The 18,746-nt window shown below is 42.3% G+C and overlaps 1 protein-coding gene across 1 annotated transcript; it reads right to left on the bottom strand.

The window, feature by feature from the left end:
* Window positions 1-416: 416 nt before the first annotated feature.
* FZD4 (frizzled class receptor 4) lies at window positions 417-11,032 on the bottom strand. Its single transcript, XM_044284902.1, has 2 exons — window positions 10,469-11,032; window positions 417-5,196 (listed from the first exon to the last, which is right to left on the bottom strand). Exons 1-2 carry the CDS (start codon window positions 10,721-10,723, stop codon window positions 3,868-3,870), a joined length of 1,584 nt encoding a protein of 527 aa, XP_044140837.1. The 5' UTR covers window positions 10,724-11,032; the 3' UTR covers window positions 417-3,867.
* Between the last annotated feature and the right edge of the window lie 7,714 nt (window positions 11,033-18,746).

Here is an 18,746-nt window from a genome sequence, read left to right as displayed (position 1 = left end):
GGCATTATTATAGTAGTTATATTCTTGTACATAGGAGCAGTATTATAGTAGTTATATTCTTGTACAGAGGAGCAGTATTATAGTAGTTATATTCTTGTACATAGGAGGCAGTATTATAGTAGTTATATTCTTGTACATAGGAGCAGTATTATAGTAGTTATATTCTTGTACATAGGAGCAGTATTATAGTAATTCTATTCTTGTACATAGGAGCAGTATTATAGTAGTTATATTCTTGTACATAGGAGCAGTATTATAGTAGTTATATTCTTGTACATAGGAGCAGTGTTATAGTAGTTATATTCTTGTATACTGTATAGGAGACAGTATTTTAAGTTATAGTCTGAAGTCTTACTCTTTACTGTAGGACAGCCATAAAACATCTATATTATAAAGGAATATTCCAAAGCTCAGCTGAAAATGTGGTTTATTTTTTGATAAAAAATTAAATATAAAAGATTTGTACAGTGATAAATTATACATTTACATACATTTACAAGACATATCCATTAAAGACGTATACAAAATGCAACACCCATAAAAGCAGTGTCTATTTCCACAGAAGTTCACAAATTCATGTCTAACATGAGTATATTACTTGTACCTGGAAGTTTTGTCGACGTATCACATGATGTTTCGTCAGCAGGTATAGAATGGGCATTTCATTTAATATGAGATTAGAAAAAAAAGATCAGACATTTCCACATATGCCCCTCACTTTGGGCTGTGTCTGGTATTGCCCCTAAGCCCTTTTCAAGTGATCGAGTCTAAGCTGCAATACCCGACGCAGCCTGTAGACAAGAGTGGTGCTGTTTCTTGGAAAAAAGCAGACCTTTTTTTCTAGCCTCATACACCCTTGTCAAAGCATTTATTCTATATTTCTTCCACAAAATAGACTTTTAAGGCACAAGGACGTTGGCTTTTCCATTTCACACTGATAAATTCCCACATAGAAAATACAACTCCTATATAGAAAATTAGTCGGAATCAGGTATAAAAAATTAGAAGAGTGGGTTATAGCGACCAATCAGATTGACCCTCACCCAACATCCTGAAACCGGAAGGTGACCTCAGGGGATCAAGCATGACCACCAGCGCCTACATCTGGATAAAACTGTCAAGTGAAGGTTTTTAGCCAATCAGACAATTGGGTTGGTTAACTGTCATGCGATTGGCCAAAAAAGTTGCACACAATCACTAGAGTAAGACTCCCCTCTATTCGGGACCCCTGTAGATGTCCAACCGGCGGCTCTCCAACTGCACAACTACAACTCTCAGCATGCCCTTACCTAGTTGTCATAGCTAGTAGGGTTAACCAGTATGGCTTAGCTGCTTGCTAAGACTCCAGCGGCAGCCTCCTACATACCGGACACAGACAGGTTTTACGTAGTTTGGAACTTGGTTAATAATTTATGGAAAAAAGTCCAAAGTCGACTCTTTTAACCATATAATTATGGTTTATGTTAGCTAAGATTTTATAAAACGGTCAATGACCTTCTAGTCCCTGTTCTTTTCCTTAAAGGGCATAAAAGAAGACAGCATGATACATAAGGTGACCAAGCAGTGACTTTAAAGAATTGGGAAAAATGGGAAACGTCTTATATTACCTATGGGAATGAGATAATACAATTTCTATTGGAAACAGTGACACCTACTGTAGAGGCCAAGAAACTGCAGCATACTGGCATAACATCCATTGACAACAGAGACAAGCACACTGCAACATGGGTCGGCAAGCCAATATGTTGCACTATGCTGGCCTCTACACTAGGTGTCACTGTTGTCAATGGAGGAGGAGAATATGCTGCACTCTAACAGTGACACCTACTGTAGAAGTCAGTGCTCTGCAATACAGTGGCTTGTATCCTCCATTGACAATAGCGACACCTACTGTAGGGGCCAAGAAACTGCTGCATATTGGCATAAGAACCATTGACAACAGAGAAAAATACTGCAGAGTCTAGGTCACTGCAACATGGGTCGGCAAGCCAATATGTTGACCATTGCTGGCCTCTACACGAGGTGTCACTGTTGTCAATGGAGGAGAATATACTGTACGCCAATAGTGACAGCTACTATAGAAGTCTGTGCCTTGCAATATAGTGGCTTGTTCCCTCCATTGACAATAGTGACCCGTCCTGTAGAGGCCAGCATACTGCAACATAGGGGCGATGCACTGTAATATACCATAGTTGCATGTCCCCTCCACTGTAGAGGTTAGTACACTGCAATATAGTCTGCTCCTTTTTGATAACATGGATACCTACAGTAGAGGCTTGTACATATTGTCAATGGACAGGGGGCAAAACACTGAAAGCCAATATGGTGTAGTGTGCTTCCTTCTACAGTAGATGTCACTGTTGTCAGTGGAGGGGATCAACTTGCCGACTGACCCCATCACTGACACCTAGTGTAGAAGGCAGCACCCTATAGAGTAGCGGCATGCCCCTTTTATTCACAACAGTGACCCCTACTGTAAAAAACAACACATTGCATGTCATTATTAAAACAAAAATCCAATATTCAATATGAATCAATATAATTAAAATGAAGCATAGGAAAAAAAAAAATTTAAAGTTCTGAAATGTTTAGGCCTTAAGGCTCAGGTATCAAAAATGGAGCTTATGAAATCAATAGGAACTAGTGACATCAACAAGGCATACTCTACATGAAACTATAAATGTGCCTTAGGCCCCGATGACATCACTAGCTGCTGGTGACCTCACCTGATAAAATGGCTAGCAGCCAATCACATCACTATCTATATAGGAGTTGTGATATTCCATATGCTAATACTTTACTTTTTTCAATATTTTATCTTATAATTCACAAAGGCACCACACATATACTAATCCTATATACAGAGAGCAAATAGTGCATTGTTTCTCTTTCCTTTTCAATCCATATGAGCCTATTCGGTTTCTATATATTTTCACTTTTAGTGCATTATGAACACAAAGAGTCCACAGACCTTGTTCTTCTAGAGTCTAGACCCATCATGTCTAGAAGTATTGAAAAAACAAGACTATGACCAGCTATACTTTCTTTAAAACGGGCTGGACAAATTCATAGCCAATGTGCCCAGAAGTTTAAAGTTAGTGCCTAACATTTTGGATTTTTTTCTTTTCAGTTTTTGAGATGTCTGCCAAACAAAAGGTCAGTTGGTTTCTGAAGTGGTCTAATTGGTCTACAAAGTTTTGTTTGTCCTTGCCCATAACTACAGACAGCAATGATCAGGAGATTAGATCTTCCTGCATTCGGTGATTGGCTATGTTAGGCAGTAACACACACAAATGAAAATATTTCAGTTAGTAAGGCACCAAAAAGTCTAAAACAGTTTCCAGTGTTCAGAGGCTTCACTCTTTCTGTCAGACATTTTAAAATACACCTTGGGCAGTGGTTTCGTAGTGGGGCAAAACACTGGTGAAGCAATAGGATAAAATGTGCCTTGCATGTTCGCTTGCTTGGTAGTCACATTCGTTAATCCATTGTCTCGGAAGCAACCTTCCAGTCGTGTACAAGATATAAGACTTTACCACAATGTAACCTATGAAAAATAGTTTTTTTTTTTCAACTATAAAAAAGCCCTAAAATGGCCCATCGGTGACAAATCCTTTGGAGCTAGCGAACAAGGCCAAGTCTAGCTCTCTGTTTCCTGAGGTCATTCATTTTTACCACTTGGACAACCTTTAGTGCTGAAACCATGGACAGAAGGCATCCAGGCTTTGCCAACTTTGGGGAGCCATTAGGAACAAAAATGAACATCCCATAGAAGCCCGAAGAGTTATCCCGAAAGATGTAAGCCTTATGTCTCCAAGAACTCAATGTAGGACGGTGTTCACTTTGTGAATTGTGCTCAACCTCGAGCTATACAACAGTCTCGTTCCCTTTTCCTGGCTTAACCCAAGCGTCCGCTCTTTTCTTCCTTTTTACCTTTCCTGAATTTACTAATCTATTAGAACACTTTTGCCACGTATGCAGTGTCTTGGCCGACCAGATCCACATTCCAGATGTAATACCCACCAAGAGAGACATAAATATCTTGAGCATCTCCACTGCCATGTTGGAATCATCAGCAGTGTAACGGAAAACCGGCCAGTTGGAGATTTCATAAAAATAGCAGGCGATGACGCATGTGGCTGGCACTGTATACAAAACCGAGAAGACGCCAATTTTTACCATCAGTCTTTCCAATTTATCAGTTTTTGTCCCGTCTTTTTGAAGATTTGACCTAATTTTAAACAAGGCCACGAGGCCAGCAGCTATGAACAAAGTCCCAATCACCAAGTAGGTAAAAAGTGGAGCAACCACAAATCCGGTGAGGGCATCAATGTTTTGATTTCCAACATAGCATAGCCCGGTCAACTCATCGGCGTCTACAAGTCTCATGATCAATATAACAATGGTTTTCACAGCCGGAATGGCCCAAGCAGCAATATGGAAATAGGAACTGTGCATTTCGATTGCTTCATGCCCCCATTTGAGACCAGCAGCGAGAAACCAGGTCAATGTCAGAATAACCCACCAGATGGAGCTAGCCATCCCAAAAAAGTACATCAGCAAGAAAATAATAGCACATCCTGTGTTCTTCAGCCCTTCCTGAATAAGGACAGGTTCTGTCGCCTCTTCAAAATCACAGGATATTCTTTCTCGGCCCACTGTTAACCTCACAATGTAAGCAATGCTATAAATATTATAACACATGCTCAGGAAGATGATGGGCCTCTCAGGGTAAGAGAACCTGGAAGAGTCAATCAAAAATGTAAGGACAGTGAAGGCAGTAGATATGAAGCACAAGCTGGCCCATACGGTCATCCAAATATCGGTGAATTCCTTAGACAGACGACTGTAGAGCCCAGCATCATAGCCGCACTTCAAAACACAAGACGTGCTTCTTTTCACCCAAGTATACTGCTCTGCATTTGGACCAAATATGGTGCAGTCTTCTCCAGGCTGCACAGAGGTCTTGCTGTGCAGTGGGACCTCTTCATCTCCAGGACCTTCCATGCACATATGATTGTGGTCATTCTGAGGAGGAAATTTGCTGCAGTTTAAACCTTCAGGCCAAGTAAATCCAAATTCCTTAAGGACAGGTTCACACCTTTTCTTGACCGAAAGGCACATGCCACCACAAGGACCAATGGGGATGTTAATCTTCTCTGTGCACATGGGAACATACACAGAACAGAGGAAGAACTGAAAGCAGAAGAAGAAAAACAAATTAGGAATTAAAACATAGATATTCAATGAATATTATTTTTTTTTTATTACATTTTTTTCTAGCATTCATTATAGTTCGGCAAATCAAAAACAAACAGAACATCATATGTAATAACGTAGACTGTGAATGGTAAAAGTTTTATTCAGGAAATAAAATTGAAGAATTGTTCTCCAAAAGTTCTAAAGTAAAAAAAAAATAAGAACTTTCTTAAACTTTTAAACAGTCCCACCATCTGGCACCATTTTTTATACTGTCTTTAGGACGGTGACATTTTGTTTGGCAAACTCAAATACTCCTTTCTTATCCTTTAAGGAGCACAGTCCAATTGAAGGAAGGGGAAAAGAAAACCGCCCGGTAGGTTTAGAAATGTAATACAAGGACTAATGTAAACGAAATACTTTACTAATCAAGTTGGAGGTAAACACGACTAAGAGGTTCTCAGTAACAATGATTTATTTTATATTCCTGCTCGACCTTTCAACTTAAAGCATTTTCCTCCTCAGCCATCTCATAGGCCTGTGTTCCGGGTAATCCCCAGTATCATAAACTGTTTGCTTTTGTTTGATTAAGTGCTGTGAATTATCATGTTCTTATCAGCAAGCTTCCCACCTGGGATCAGTAAGCAGTCTCCATCTGGAACCTTTTCAACTGTCTCCGTCCCTTCAAAGTCTCAATACTGACTTTATTTTCCTTTCTTTAAGCAAATATTACAGCAGTCTTCCCATACACATTCGATTTTTTGGCCAACAGCTCTCCCCCTCACCCGTCTACACACATGTATAATTGGGAGAGCTGAGCATACATGAGTACTTAATGGGCAGAGGGGTGAAAGCTTCGACTAGACACCTCTAGTATTGGCTTATATCCCCGAGAACAAAAAGATTGGGCAGTTGAAATTAACTTTACAAAGCTTACCAGCCCCATCAACGAGTCAATATTTATCTAAAGCCTGTATTACACTACCAGATGATCGCTAACGAGCGTTCGCAGTAACGCTCGTTAGCGATTATCTGGCAGTGTAATACTGCCACCGATTACCTGATGAACGAGCAAATTCTCATTCATCGGGCAATCATGATCTTTCAGCATGCTAAAAGATCATGATTTTTTGGCGGCAGATCATGATGTCTAATCACGGTCTGCTGCCGGCAACCAACTAGACGGCATGGGGATGAGTGACAGCATAACGATCTCTCCTTCCCATGCTGCGGAGGAGATCTCTGCATGTAATAGCAGCGGTCTACTCCGCAAGCGAGCAAGTGATTGCCAGGAAGGAACGCTTCCCTCCCGACAATCGCTAGGTCTATTACAGGCTTTAGGCTATATTCACATTTCCGTTGTGAACTCTGGTAGTCTGTTCCGGAAGAGGAACAGACTACCGGAGTTCACCAAATCTGGCATAGCCAGACAAGGCCGCACACCGCCAGATCACCATTGACTATAATGGGATGCGGTCATTTTCCAGCATAAATGCTGGCTTTTGGACACACAAGAATTCCTACATCCAGCCGGATCCCCATTATAGTCACCAGGGATCTCCATTAGTGTGTTCTTTGGACGGAACAAACTACCGGAATTTGCAAAGGAGATGTAAATAGAGCCTAATGTGTTTGGCCAGCTTAGGGCTACAAACTGATGTAGGATGTGGGCTTCAATCTGGCATCTAAAACTGGGCAACTCCTATGTGTCAATAAAGTTGTGTGCCACGTGGATAGAAACTAGCCACCAACCTCATTACTTATATTCTCACCTACCCTGTAAAAAAATTCAGCAGAAAACTGTTTCCCCCTAGTATATGTCCCACTTTTGGTTAATTTATGGAAACGCGGCCTATTGGTCAGTTCAGCGTGTCAAGAACATTCAGGAGTGGTCAAACTACAATGTTCTAACCATGAGTAACTCCATTTTAACACGGGTTGTCTAATGTTATCATGGCCATGGTTGGACTTGATGTCACGGGAGAAACACAATCTGCAAGTTATGCAGTAGTACAGGGCTTAAAGGGCATCTACATGGCTGTTTTTACAGATGTGGATGTACTCTAAAGATGACATAGATGCATTTGTTAATGCCAACAACCAGGAGGACCCCGTATTTTCAAGGGTCAAAACATTTGCTCAAGACTGTTTTTGGTTGCTTGCCCATTGAGGAGAGAATTGCAAAAATGTTTGAATATGGAAATATATCTGTGTAGTCGTCTTTTAAAGAAAAAAAACTTTACCAAAAATAAAAATATAGGATTTTTCGCCTGGTTGTGGGCAAGTCTATTTGTGACTAGAACCACTTTAAGACATTCCCACCTGGGAGCTTTTCAGCTGTGTCTCTTTTTAATGTCTCTCTTCCCTTCCTGTCTCAATACTCACTTTCTTTCCCTTTTCTTTAAGTAATTATCGCAGAGATCTCGCTAATGGGGAATTCAATCTGCCCGGGTTTTCTTTAACAAGCTCAAATTAGCAGGGCTTCTAATCAGACTCCCACAAGAAGAAAAAAAATGACAAGTAAATGGATCAGCCCTCACATTCCTGCCATGCAGCATGTCACTCTCACAAAGACCTAAAATCCTTATATCAACAATGTGTGTGCAAAGTGTCAAAGAGAAGATCTGCTCGCGGGGAGCATTCCACCAAGTGTGTGCCAACAAGCTTCTCAAAAACCGCGAAAGACACTGGCTATGGCAGCCAAAAAAGAAAATATAAAGAGTACTACACAACCCTCACAGAGTCCTAGGCGAAATGGTCAAAACCTTGCATTTTGAAACTTTTTAAAGGCTGAGACCTTAGAAACTCTTCTGACTATATAACCTCAATGTGTATCTTCTGACATATAACTTACACTTCTAAATTATCTCATAATTTTTCCTATTTTGATGGATTTTCCCCTAAAATAAAAACACAATTGTTCTTGTGTGAAGGTCGAATCCATATGGCACAGAATTAATAAAATGAGTATCTTTCATTTATATTTTCTTCCCTTTAGGACTTGGCAAAAAATAAATCTCACAAACTATTCTAAAAACAGCACGAACTTTGGACCTAATGTTTTATTAAGCCCACTACAGACCCTGACAACTAACCGCTTCCATTATACTGACCATAGTCACCCATCTTTCTGTCACCTACATTCTTGGGCCGTGTTCACACAGTGCAGTTTTGGGTACAGCTTTTGAGGGTGTTTTTCTCCGGAATTTGATTCTAAAAGAGACTGGAGACTTTTTTTATACGGTACTTCTGCTTAGGATCTACACAGACATGTAACTATAGTGGGAGCAAAGACAGCAGACCCACTGGGGCTCTAAAGTCTGCAGGGGCCCCTACGTGACATAATAAGACACCAGTATTATGAACAGCACATGGTAGATGCGGAGCACCGTTACAAATTTGTCATTGGAGCCCAAGAATTTCAAGTTACAGTAGGTCTCTAGATTTACTCTTGATACCTTGTTAAGGCAAGCAAAAACTTAAGAAGATCTGAATGGTTGGCCGTCCCTATGGGCTCTCCAATTGATGCCAGCATTAGTTGTCATCTATGTGCCAAAAAATAGCCACGTATGACATTTTATCTTCTAAATTATATTTATACACTCACGTGGATTAATATTTTAGCATTTTTTTATTTTAGGAGGGAAATGCCTTTTTGGGATGTTCACTTGGCAATATGGAGGAGCAGGTGTGGCGATATCAAATTCCCTGTTACTCCTGGCTGCTTTCACACAGTCAGTACTTTGCATCAGTATTGGTAAGCCAAAACCAGAGCCTTATGAATACTGATGGGAAATACTGACCAAATAATGACCATGTGAAAGTGGCCATGAAGTGGAGAGAGATGAGGGGTTGTTTTGATTACGTGGAGGCCCCTATGGGCACTATTGCCTATGTCATCAATCCTGTTGATGACATTAGGGAGGGCAATGTGGGGAATATCGATTATACCACATCTGCTCACCACCTATCACTCAATTGGTCCCTTAAGTAGGTACGTTTCAGGGAATTCCCATTAACTACAAACCCTTATAGGCAATTGTTTTGACCCTTTTGGGATTTTTTTGTTGCATGTGTGTTTTTATGTAGCTGTATACACCTTGTGGAACCAGATTTAGCAATTACTAACGATGATGAGGGTGATGATGATGGTGATAACAATGACATTAGCATACACAGCTTCTTTCTTTGCCATTCTAATAAGGGCTCACAAGACGGGCCATTACATAACTTTTTAGTAATAGACATGGAAATTTACCTGAAACCGAAATACTCTGCCACTTTTTTTTTGCAAATTGAATCTCCCATTGCAAAGGTATATTTACTGTAAACACCAGCTCACAAAGAAATCCGTGCATTCATTGAAAGGTGATAGAGACACTATAGCCCGGGCTGCTCTGTGTTGACATTATTAAGGTATGTAAATGCATTTTACCTCCCTCTCAGGCGGTAGAGGCATTTAAAAACCAGCATTGCCCTTGAAGGAACCATGATCTCACCACAATAGGACCATCTGCATCTTGACTTTCAGCAGAAGTGATTTCTGTCTGTTCATATTTCTTTTTTCCATTAAACTTTCCAACTTTTTGAAAAAAAAAGCAAAGTTGACTACCTGCACTAGAAGGTCAAAAACCTCATGCATCTGACGTTTACAAGCGGTTAGACTAGGTAAACTTCAAGACTTGAAGTTAATTATTAACAAAAGTGACATTTTGTCTCCTTCAGTAATACACAGTAATTTTGCTAAATGACTCATGGGATAATAAATTTAAAAAAACTTCTAAGTAGTTTTCTATGAAAGTAGACACAATCAGAAATCATGTATAGATGAAGCCGAGCTGAAGGTGTCATTTAACTGTTTCATTTTACCACGGTGAGATATTGTAGTAGGTTGACCTACTACAGAAGCCTTTTGATCTCTCCGCAAGGTGTGCCACATGACAAACTCAGCCTTGCTGCATCTAAAACTACCATAACAATACTTTTTTTTTTTCAAAAACATATGTAAAATACTAGGAAGGAGCAATTTTTTAGATTTTACTTTTTAATTGTTTAAGTTGTTGTGGAACTTATAAAGGTATGATGGCACGTATGGTCCCCCATCAACTGGACAGCTACAAGATGCTCAGTTTGATGACGATTCAATGGGGATAACTAGAAGTTTCTAAGCTTTCTTTCAGAAGAATATATTTTTGATGGGCCCTCAATGCCCCCGAGTCCCAAAAGTTTATGAACAATCTGCAGTACGTCCTTGCATGAACCTACCCACCTGTAGCTGGCTGGAGCACCCATACTGTATGAGAGGGGTGAACGTGGTGAGTTGAAGTTCTGCATCCGACTGCAATTCGTGCCCAACCAGATTGGGCATTTTGGTGACATTGTACCCAAGGTTCTGACACATTGAAATCCTGATAGGGTCACATCGCCTTTCCTCCTCGTCGCCAAAGGAGTAGACTTCCCCTGCCAAGCAGTAGAGGATAGGCAGATACAATATAACCGACGAGACCTTGGATTTTACTCCCATCTTCTTATTAGTTCCTTTAAAAATCCCTTATCCAAAAAGTTAGATCCTCAAAAGAAGGAGAAGAACCAGGTCAGAACTTAAGTCCTGAGAGTGAAGATCAGTTTCAGGAGGAAATAAAAAGTTGGCAGGAACTTTTCCTGAAGTTTTCTTTGTATTCCTTCTTACAGATTCCAAGGCCTTTCGTTGCCATCCACCAATGCTCTCTCATGAGGTTGATATTGGGTAAAATACAAAGGTTATCTAAAAAATGACATCCCTAGAAAGATGTGTGGCCGGAGGCAGCTTGCTGCATTCAGTTCCTGACTTGATCACTGGCTCATCTAACCAGCTCTGGGCTCTGCTCTTGTGTTTCTAACTGTACTGGGAGAGGAGGAGGCAAGAGAGGGAGGGAGGATGAAGGAGGCTACAACTTCCATACAGGCTCAGTACAGGCAGGTTCTCATGTTTCCTCCACTCTATTCAGCTCACCCTGCACTGTTTTATTAACCCTCTCCGCACCAGCCTGACCCAACACAGCAAGGGGAGGAAGCCCTCCCTACATTGTCTCCAGATTGACCTCAAGGGTTAATGAGTCTTCCTCTGGCGTTCAGGGACTTTCTCTCTAGAGATTTTCACACTGGTATCAGATAAACCATACAGGCTATAATTTAAGGATTCCTAAGGATTTCTTTATGCTCATATTACACTATGTGGAAGCTCTGACAAGTGACTGGCAAAGGCGGCCAAACAACTATTTGATCGGTTCTTCATTTTTGGAGTATTTGGAGGAACGTACTGTATATAAGACAAATCTTCTCCTATGCTCTGAATAAACTTTTATTTTGTATCAAAAATGCATACTTGCATTGAATTGAGGGCTGAACAGCAGAAGAGATGGTCAGTCCCTTGGGACTAAGTAGTAGAAAGAACCATTATGTCCCTTCAATATCACACTAGGGTTCCTTGTATTCACCAAAGGAAATTATTCTCGGGGCCCAACTATATATATTATCAATAATGTCTAACAGTTTTTGAATCAGAGAAATAGACCCGTGTGGCAAGTGAATGACTTCATATATTTTTTTCTCCTGGACTTTTAGTATGAGCAGAGGTGCATCTAGGCTGCACCCTGGACAAGGATTCAGGATCGCGCACCCCCCCCCCCCCCCCCCAACCCTGCACACGTGCCACTTAAATTATCATACAGAGGTAAAAGTTAGGGCTCTTTCACACTTGCGTTCTTTTCTTCCGGCATAGAGTTCCGTCGTCAGGGCTCTATGCCGGAAGAATCCTGATCAGTTTTATCCTAATGCATTCTGAATGGAGTGAAATCCGTTCAGGATGCATCAGGATGTCTTCAGTTCCGGAACGGAACGTTTTTTGGCCGGAGAAAATACCGCAGCATGCTGCGCTTTTTGCTCCGGCCAAAAATTCTGAAGACTTGCCCCAAGGCCGGTTCCGGAATGAATGCCTATTGAAAGGCATTGATCCGGATCCGGCCTTAAGCTAAACATCGTTTCGGCACATTGCCGGATCCGACGTTTCGTTTTCTCAATGGTTACCATGGCTGCCGAGACGCTAAAGTCCTGGCAGCCATGGTAAAGTGTAGTGGGGAGCGGGGGAGCAGCATACTTACCGTCCGTGCGGCTCCCGGGGCGCTCCAGAGTGACGTCAGGGCGCCCCAGGCGCATGGATGACATGATCGCATGGCACGTCATCCATGCGCATGGGGCGCTCTGACGTCACTCTGGAGCGCCCCGGGAGCCGCGCGGACTGTAAGTATACCGCTCCCCCGCTCCCCACTACTACTATGGCAACCAGGACTTTAATAGCGTCCTGGGTGCCATAGTAACACTGAAAGCATTTTGAAGACGGATCCGTCTTCAAATGCTTTCAGTTCACTTGCGTTTTTCCGGATCCGGCGTGTAATTCCGGCAAGTGGAGTACACGCCAGATCCGGACAACGCAAGTGTGAAAGAGGCCTTAAGCGGCGCACACATTTTTTTTTACACTAAGCCGCTTCTCTAACTCCACCCAATGCATAACTACACTCACCCAGTCCCACCATAAAATGTATCATAGGGCACACAGCGGTACCAATACACCATGCAATAAATGAAAGAACCAACTGGTCATCCCTCATCCAGGGTGTCGCTGGCATCGGCACGATGTCCACTGGATCCAGGAACAGGGTCTCTGTGGTGATAGAGAAAAAAGAATAATCACATAAGGAAGCAATGGTGACTGTCCATGTTAAATATCTAGTAGGGGGCGCTGTGCTGCCCTGTAAGACCTCGCTATCCCAATGTATAACAGGGTAATCTAGGGCATTTCCTCTTAGTGCAACCACACAGTTTTAATGCCCACCCTTTGGCCCCTTCACAGTAGTTATGTTCACCCTTGTGCCCCTTCACAGTAGCTATGCCCACCTGGCTGGGGTGCATCTAGCCTTTCTGCTGCTTGAGGCGAAAACTGAAACGGCGCCGCCTGCCATGCCAATTTCTTAACCTAACCCCTTTGCCACAAAGAAAGCACTCATTGCCCATGGCCCTTCTGCTGCCCCCCTCTTGTCACTACCTGAGGCGATCACCTCACCTGGCTTCATTGGTGGTGCACCCTTGCCACCTGGTGCCCCTTCACAGTAGTTATGTCCTCTTTGTGGCCCCTCATTTTAGTTATGGCCACTTTTTTGCCCCCTCATAGTAGTTTTTTCCACCTTTGTGCCCCCCCCCCCCCTTGGCCCCTAGTGCCCTCTCCAGCTCCATGAAAAAACCCCAAAAAAATCAAATACTTACCTGCTTCCCTGATGATCGGCACATCCAGCAGCAGGATGTGCTCCCACACACATCGCGCAGCCAGCAGGGCTGCTGCTCCCTGCTTCACTATAGAAATGAACCGCCGGCGGGCGCGCCCAGGTCACCCCTTTATAGGCCCCTGGTATCCTCTGGTACCCTGGTGGGCCAATCCGACTCTGTGCCCCTTTTCTCCTTAAATCAGAAGACCAGACATTTTTTGTGGACCTCGTGTCTGAAGCTGTTGTTGGTGCAGATATACTTTGCACTCTATGAGGATCATTTATCAACCCCTGTATTCCAGAAAACTGGTATCACAAAGCAGTAATGTTTGGAGCACTCCTCATGCACAAAATTTTGCTGCTTTTTGGGGTTTTGCTCTTCGCTTGCAGTGCAGGGGCTGAGCATAGCTAAAATCTACACTCCCTTGCTGGCATATATTTCAGTTCTGGCGTACAGACTTGCACAGATTCGCCACAATTATAAGGAGGCGAGCTCTTCTTTAAGGGGGTCCTCTGAAATTTTGATATTGATGGCCCATCCTCAGAATAGGTCATGAATATCTGATCGGTGGGGGTCCAACTCCCAGCACCCCCACCGATCAGCTGAAGAGGCCGCAGTGCTGTGACAAGATGTAGGACAATCCCTTTAATCACTGTACCCCTATATGTGTATTTTTTCTTTTTAGATACATGCATGATGCTCCCAAATGTGACTAATGGTTACACCCCAGAAAACCTGTCTTAGGCTTCATCTACATGGTCATGTGCAGGAGGCTATATGGCAACACACTCAGTGCCTCAGATGTAGTAGATATGGAGGTTTTCTATCCTAGAAGAGCTTCTAAGTGAGAAAACCTCTATATGCACAATGCAAATTGATCCTGTGCTCTAATAGGGCACCATACGAAGTGGAGCCAAAACATGTCCATGTGCGGGAGTCAAAGAGGTCTAAGTTCGGTTCAGCAGAATCACAGGTGGTCCTGTTGTGTGCACCTAATACGCATTATGCACCCATATTAAGGCCAAGTGAAAGTGGCCTTAGGCTACATTCACACTTTCTGCATTTGATGCCGTTTTGTGCATTTTTTTTTTTTTTAAAGCAAGATTGGAGAGAAGGATCAGTCCTTACTTTACAGTTTTTATTCCTGTACCATAAACTCCTGGCGGTGCCTCATAAGCTGTAATAAAAAACTTCATATGTAAACCCGGCCAGGGGCTGTCTAGTTAGGACTGTGAGCTCCTCTTGGCTTCCTCGTCCTCTTATTAGCAACTGCTATTGCCACATGGTAAATAAAGCATTATCCGAAATCAATAAATCTTAAAACTCAAAATGTCCACTGATTTCAGTTTGCATCCCCAGATCTATGCTTGACCTTCCTCTTGGCTTGTGAGATCCCAATTTGGAGGAGCTTTTCTATTTTAACATGTCTTATGGAGATTTTTAAAGGAATTTGATAAATTTATTTTTTTTTTGCTGTTTTGACAACTAATTTTGCAGTCACTCCATATATTCTACTTTCTCTTCTGGCTCTGTATCATCCTCTTTAATTGGACTTTTAGCACAGCAGTCACCTCACTGAAGGAAATGTGTCGCCAAATTTTTTATCTGCCAGTTAAAACCAGAGATAGTAACACGTTGCCTTTTTTTCTAATCTGTTTTTATTTTCTAATTGTAGATTTTTCAAATTTTATTTCCTGAACATTATTATGGGTCGGCGGACATCTTGCCAGAGCTGTTCTTAACAGCATTTACAAAGCATTAAAAAAAAAATGCTTTATAGCAGCCCCATGGTCCTTAGACACAATGGACAGGACGGGACCTCACTGACTTCTAAGGGAGAGTTTTCTAGGCATGCTCTGTGACATGTGCAGAGGTCATTAGGAAAGAACAGATAAGCTCTGGCAATCACCCATTGTGAATTGTGGATCCCGTCTTATCTGTACACAGAGGTGATATCATTACAGGCACAATTAGAATAACAGATAAGCAGATAACTGCAGTAAAGTAATCTGTACAAACCAAGAAGTGGCAAAAACTGCAGGATTTTAGTTTAAACATAAAAAGTGACATGGAAAATCAAAAATAACATAATCTAAAATAATGTTAAAATATACATTCCCTTAACTCTCTCTGTCAGGCCATCACTGAGGCCAGAGGGCTGCTTCCACCTGTAGTGATCCAGTTACAGCACCACACATTACGCTAGTCAATGCACTGCTCTTCTGCACACATCTTTACCTAGGCTGTTATGCCAATTCTGTACCTATCATCATGATGATTACCCTTCTGAAAACATCTTCCCCTCACAGCAGCAGTAAACTGATGAAGGATTACCTATATATATATATCTATAGGGTTTTTATCATTCTTGCTGACTGCTACAGAAGGGCAAGATTTTGTACTTAATTTTCAATTGCATAGTACTGCTGAAATGAAAAAGAAAAACAGCCAAATGTTCTAAAAAACGTTTTCTATGAATACGACCTTTTAAAAGAATTCCCTTTTTTCAATGGTAGTGTTGTATTAAGCATTTTATACTAGATAACCCAGAAATAACACAAATAATACTGTGTGGCAACACTGTACACCTCACCAAAATTAGAAAGCCACACACCAAATCTAAATACATACTTTATTGTTTAATATAGGAAAGACATACAATAAATTCATAAAATGACATACAAGATGCAGTGTAGACCAGTACCATGGACAAAAATCCACCCCAAAGGCTCAGGGTAACTATCAGCCCAACAGACATAAGTGTGTCTGTACAATTAGAGGGGGCAATGACTCTGCACGTAAGCAGGCAGTCCCCAACAGTTAAAGGGAGTCTGTCACCACATTTCAGCATATTAGACCGATCAAATAGGGTTATATGATCCACCCAGAACTTAAAAACTGTACCTTTGTTGTAGAAAACGGACTTTTCTTTTAGCCGAAAATGAACTTATAAGATTATGTTCTGAGCCCTCTCAAGTGCCCAGGGCGGTCTCTCAATCCTCGGAGCCCCAGGCAGCACCTCCTAAACGGCTCATAACCCCGCCCTCCGTGCGCCTCTGCCCGCCCGTTTACTCCCCTCCCCTGTCCTTTTCCACTGCGGCTATGCGGTCCAAATCGTAGCGGGCGCATGTGCAATGCGATGCCCGCTCCTGGCAGGGCACCGCAATACCTACTGCGCATGCGCCCGCTACGATTTGGACCGCACAGCCGCAGTGGAAAAGGACAGGGGATGGGAGTAAACGGGCGGGCAGAGGCGCACGGAGGGCGGGGTTATGAGCCATTTAGGAGGTGCCTGCCTGGGGCTCCGAGGATTGAGAGACCGCCCTGGGCACTTGAGAGGGCTCAGAACATAATCTTATAACTTCATTTTCGGCTAAAAGAAAAGTCAGTTTTCTACAACAAAGGTACAGTTTTTAAGTTCTGGGTGGATCATATAACCCTATTTGATCGGTCTAATATGCTGAAATGTGGAGACAGACTCACTTTAATATACATTTCTATCACATTTGATTGCATTGCCTGTTATAATGTCCTAGATTATAGAGCATATCCCTACACACAAATATGTACGTGCCAAATAATACAGGCATCCTGCAGTGTAAAAATACACACTCTACTTGGCTTAGGTTGGCAGAACCTATGGATTTCGGAAGGACCAGCTGACTATATAAAGTGTATGAAATGTTCGGCCAACGTCCATAGGGCATATATTACGGGAAAAACTGATTGTGGAAGTTGAGTTGGAGCATGTCTGGTTCTTTGTTCTCAAAGGGAAACAAGTTACTGCCAGTGGCGTCTGGCTGCAGCCTATTCCCCTTTCGCCATTGATGGCTGATGTACAGTTGGCTGAACCGATCATACACAAATATGGGGAGTTCGTTAGAAATTGGTGTCAATGGGAAGAGGAGAATATGAAGTCATCAGACTCCGTTGGAAGCTGCTTATCTCCAGTGAGAACAAAGGCTGGACATATGTCTGGGTGTTCTTTGCCTAGTCTCCGATTTACGAAGAGTTGGAAAGCCACATAAACATCAGAATACCTGCCGATCCCATCAAAGGTGTAGATATTTGTAATATCTTTGAGATGATAAAACCTTCCTATTTTTATCATTGGAACAGCATGAGGTCTGATTACAGAAATGTCCTCTCAACTATAGATGTTGGATTTGCATTGACATTGTGCAGTAGGGCCTGGTTCACAGTCAGTGTTCAAATTCATCCAAAAAAGTGTTCAACAAGGTTGAAATCCAGGTTCTGAGAAAGGACGGTCAGATTCCATCCTATCAGGCTATTTATTTATTTTACTTCACTTTGTGTAGAGGAACAATGTCTTCTTGAAACAGGAAAGGGCCTTCCTCAAACTGTTGACACAAAGCTGGAAGCGTACATTTCTCTAGAATAGTATTGTAGGCTACTGCATTATGGTTTCCTATCAGTGGAACTAAAAGTGGTCATACACGTCTGACCAGGGGCGTAACTACCATAGCGGCAGACCAAGCGACTGCTATGGGGCCCAGGGCAAGAGGAGGCCCAGTCTTAGTTGGGATTATCTCCTCTTCTACTGGAGGTGAAATCTTGGTCAGGACTCTACCCTCTAAAGAAAAAACTTTTAGCAATCAAGGCAGTAGAAAAAACCCTTCTGTCCTGTGTGTGTGGGTGGGGGGGGGGGGGGGGGCTGGTTTGATCCTTGCTATGCGGCCCTTACTTCTCTATGTACGCCACTGCATTTGATTTACGTTAGCCAAACCCTACTGTTTTGAGAGAATCGCCGACCATCTAAGAGTACATAGGGGGCCAAACTTTAACCTGAGGGCAAATGGAGAAAGAAGGATCAAGCTGTTGGATTTCAGCATGCCCAATACTAGCAGCAGCTTACTCCCTTTTCCCCAATCACTACACATACTGTACATATTTAGTCAGAAGGGACAGCTGTCTGCCAACAGCTTTCAATTGTGAATGTCCAGGTCAGGATTGCCCATGGTGATGTCAGCCACATAATTCCAACCTATAAAGCTTTAGAGGAAATGTTCTCATGCTAATTTTACTTGTAGAGGTATTTTTGGACTTGGAAATCAACATTCAAAATATTTCAGTACTCAGCAGTTCTGTCAGTTTGGTTGGACTATGGCTGCTGCTAATCTTTTTAGATGTTTCTGTAGTCTGCCATACACATTCAATTGCTGGTGGCTGTACAATCATCTGGCCAACAGGCATCTCTTCCAACTACCCCATACACATCAACAGTTGAC

This window comes from Bufo gargarizans, chromosome 3 (genome assembly GCF_014858855.1).
Source record: "Bufo gargarizans isolate SCDJY-AF-19 chromosome 3, ASM1485885v1, whole genome shotgun sequence".
NCBI lineage: Eukaryota > Metazoa > Chordata > Amphibia > Anura > Bufonidae > Bufo > Bufo gargarizans.
The sequence above is the reverse complement of the archived record's forward strand: the minus strand, read 5'-3'. Positions and strand labels throughout refer to the sequence as shown.

Bases quoted from the DNA above. Each gene is read 5' to 3' on its own strand.
- FZD4 (XM_044284902.1), bottom strand. From the start codon at position 10,723: ATGGGAGTAAAATCCAAGGTCTCGTCGGTTATATTGTATCTGCCTATC. The intron at 5,197-10,468 runs GTGGGTAGGTTC...TTCTGCTTTCAG, and splicing joins GGTGCTCCAGCCAGCTACAG to TTCTTCCTCTGTTCTGTGTA.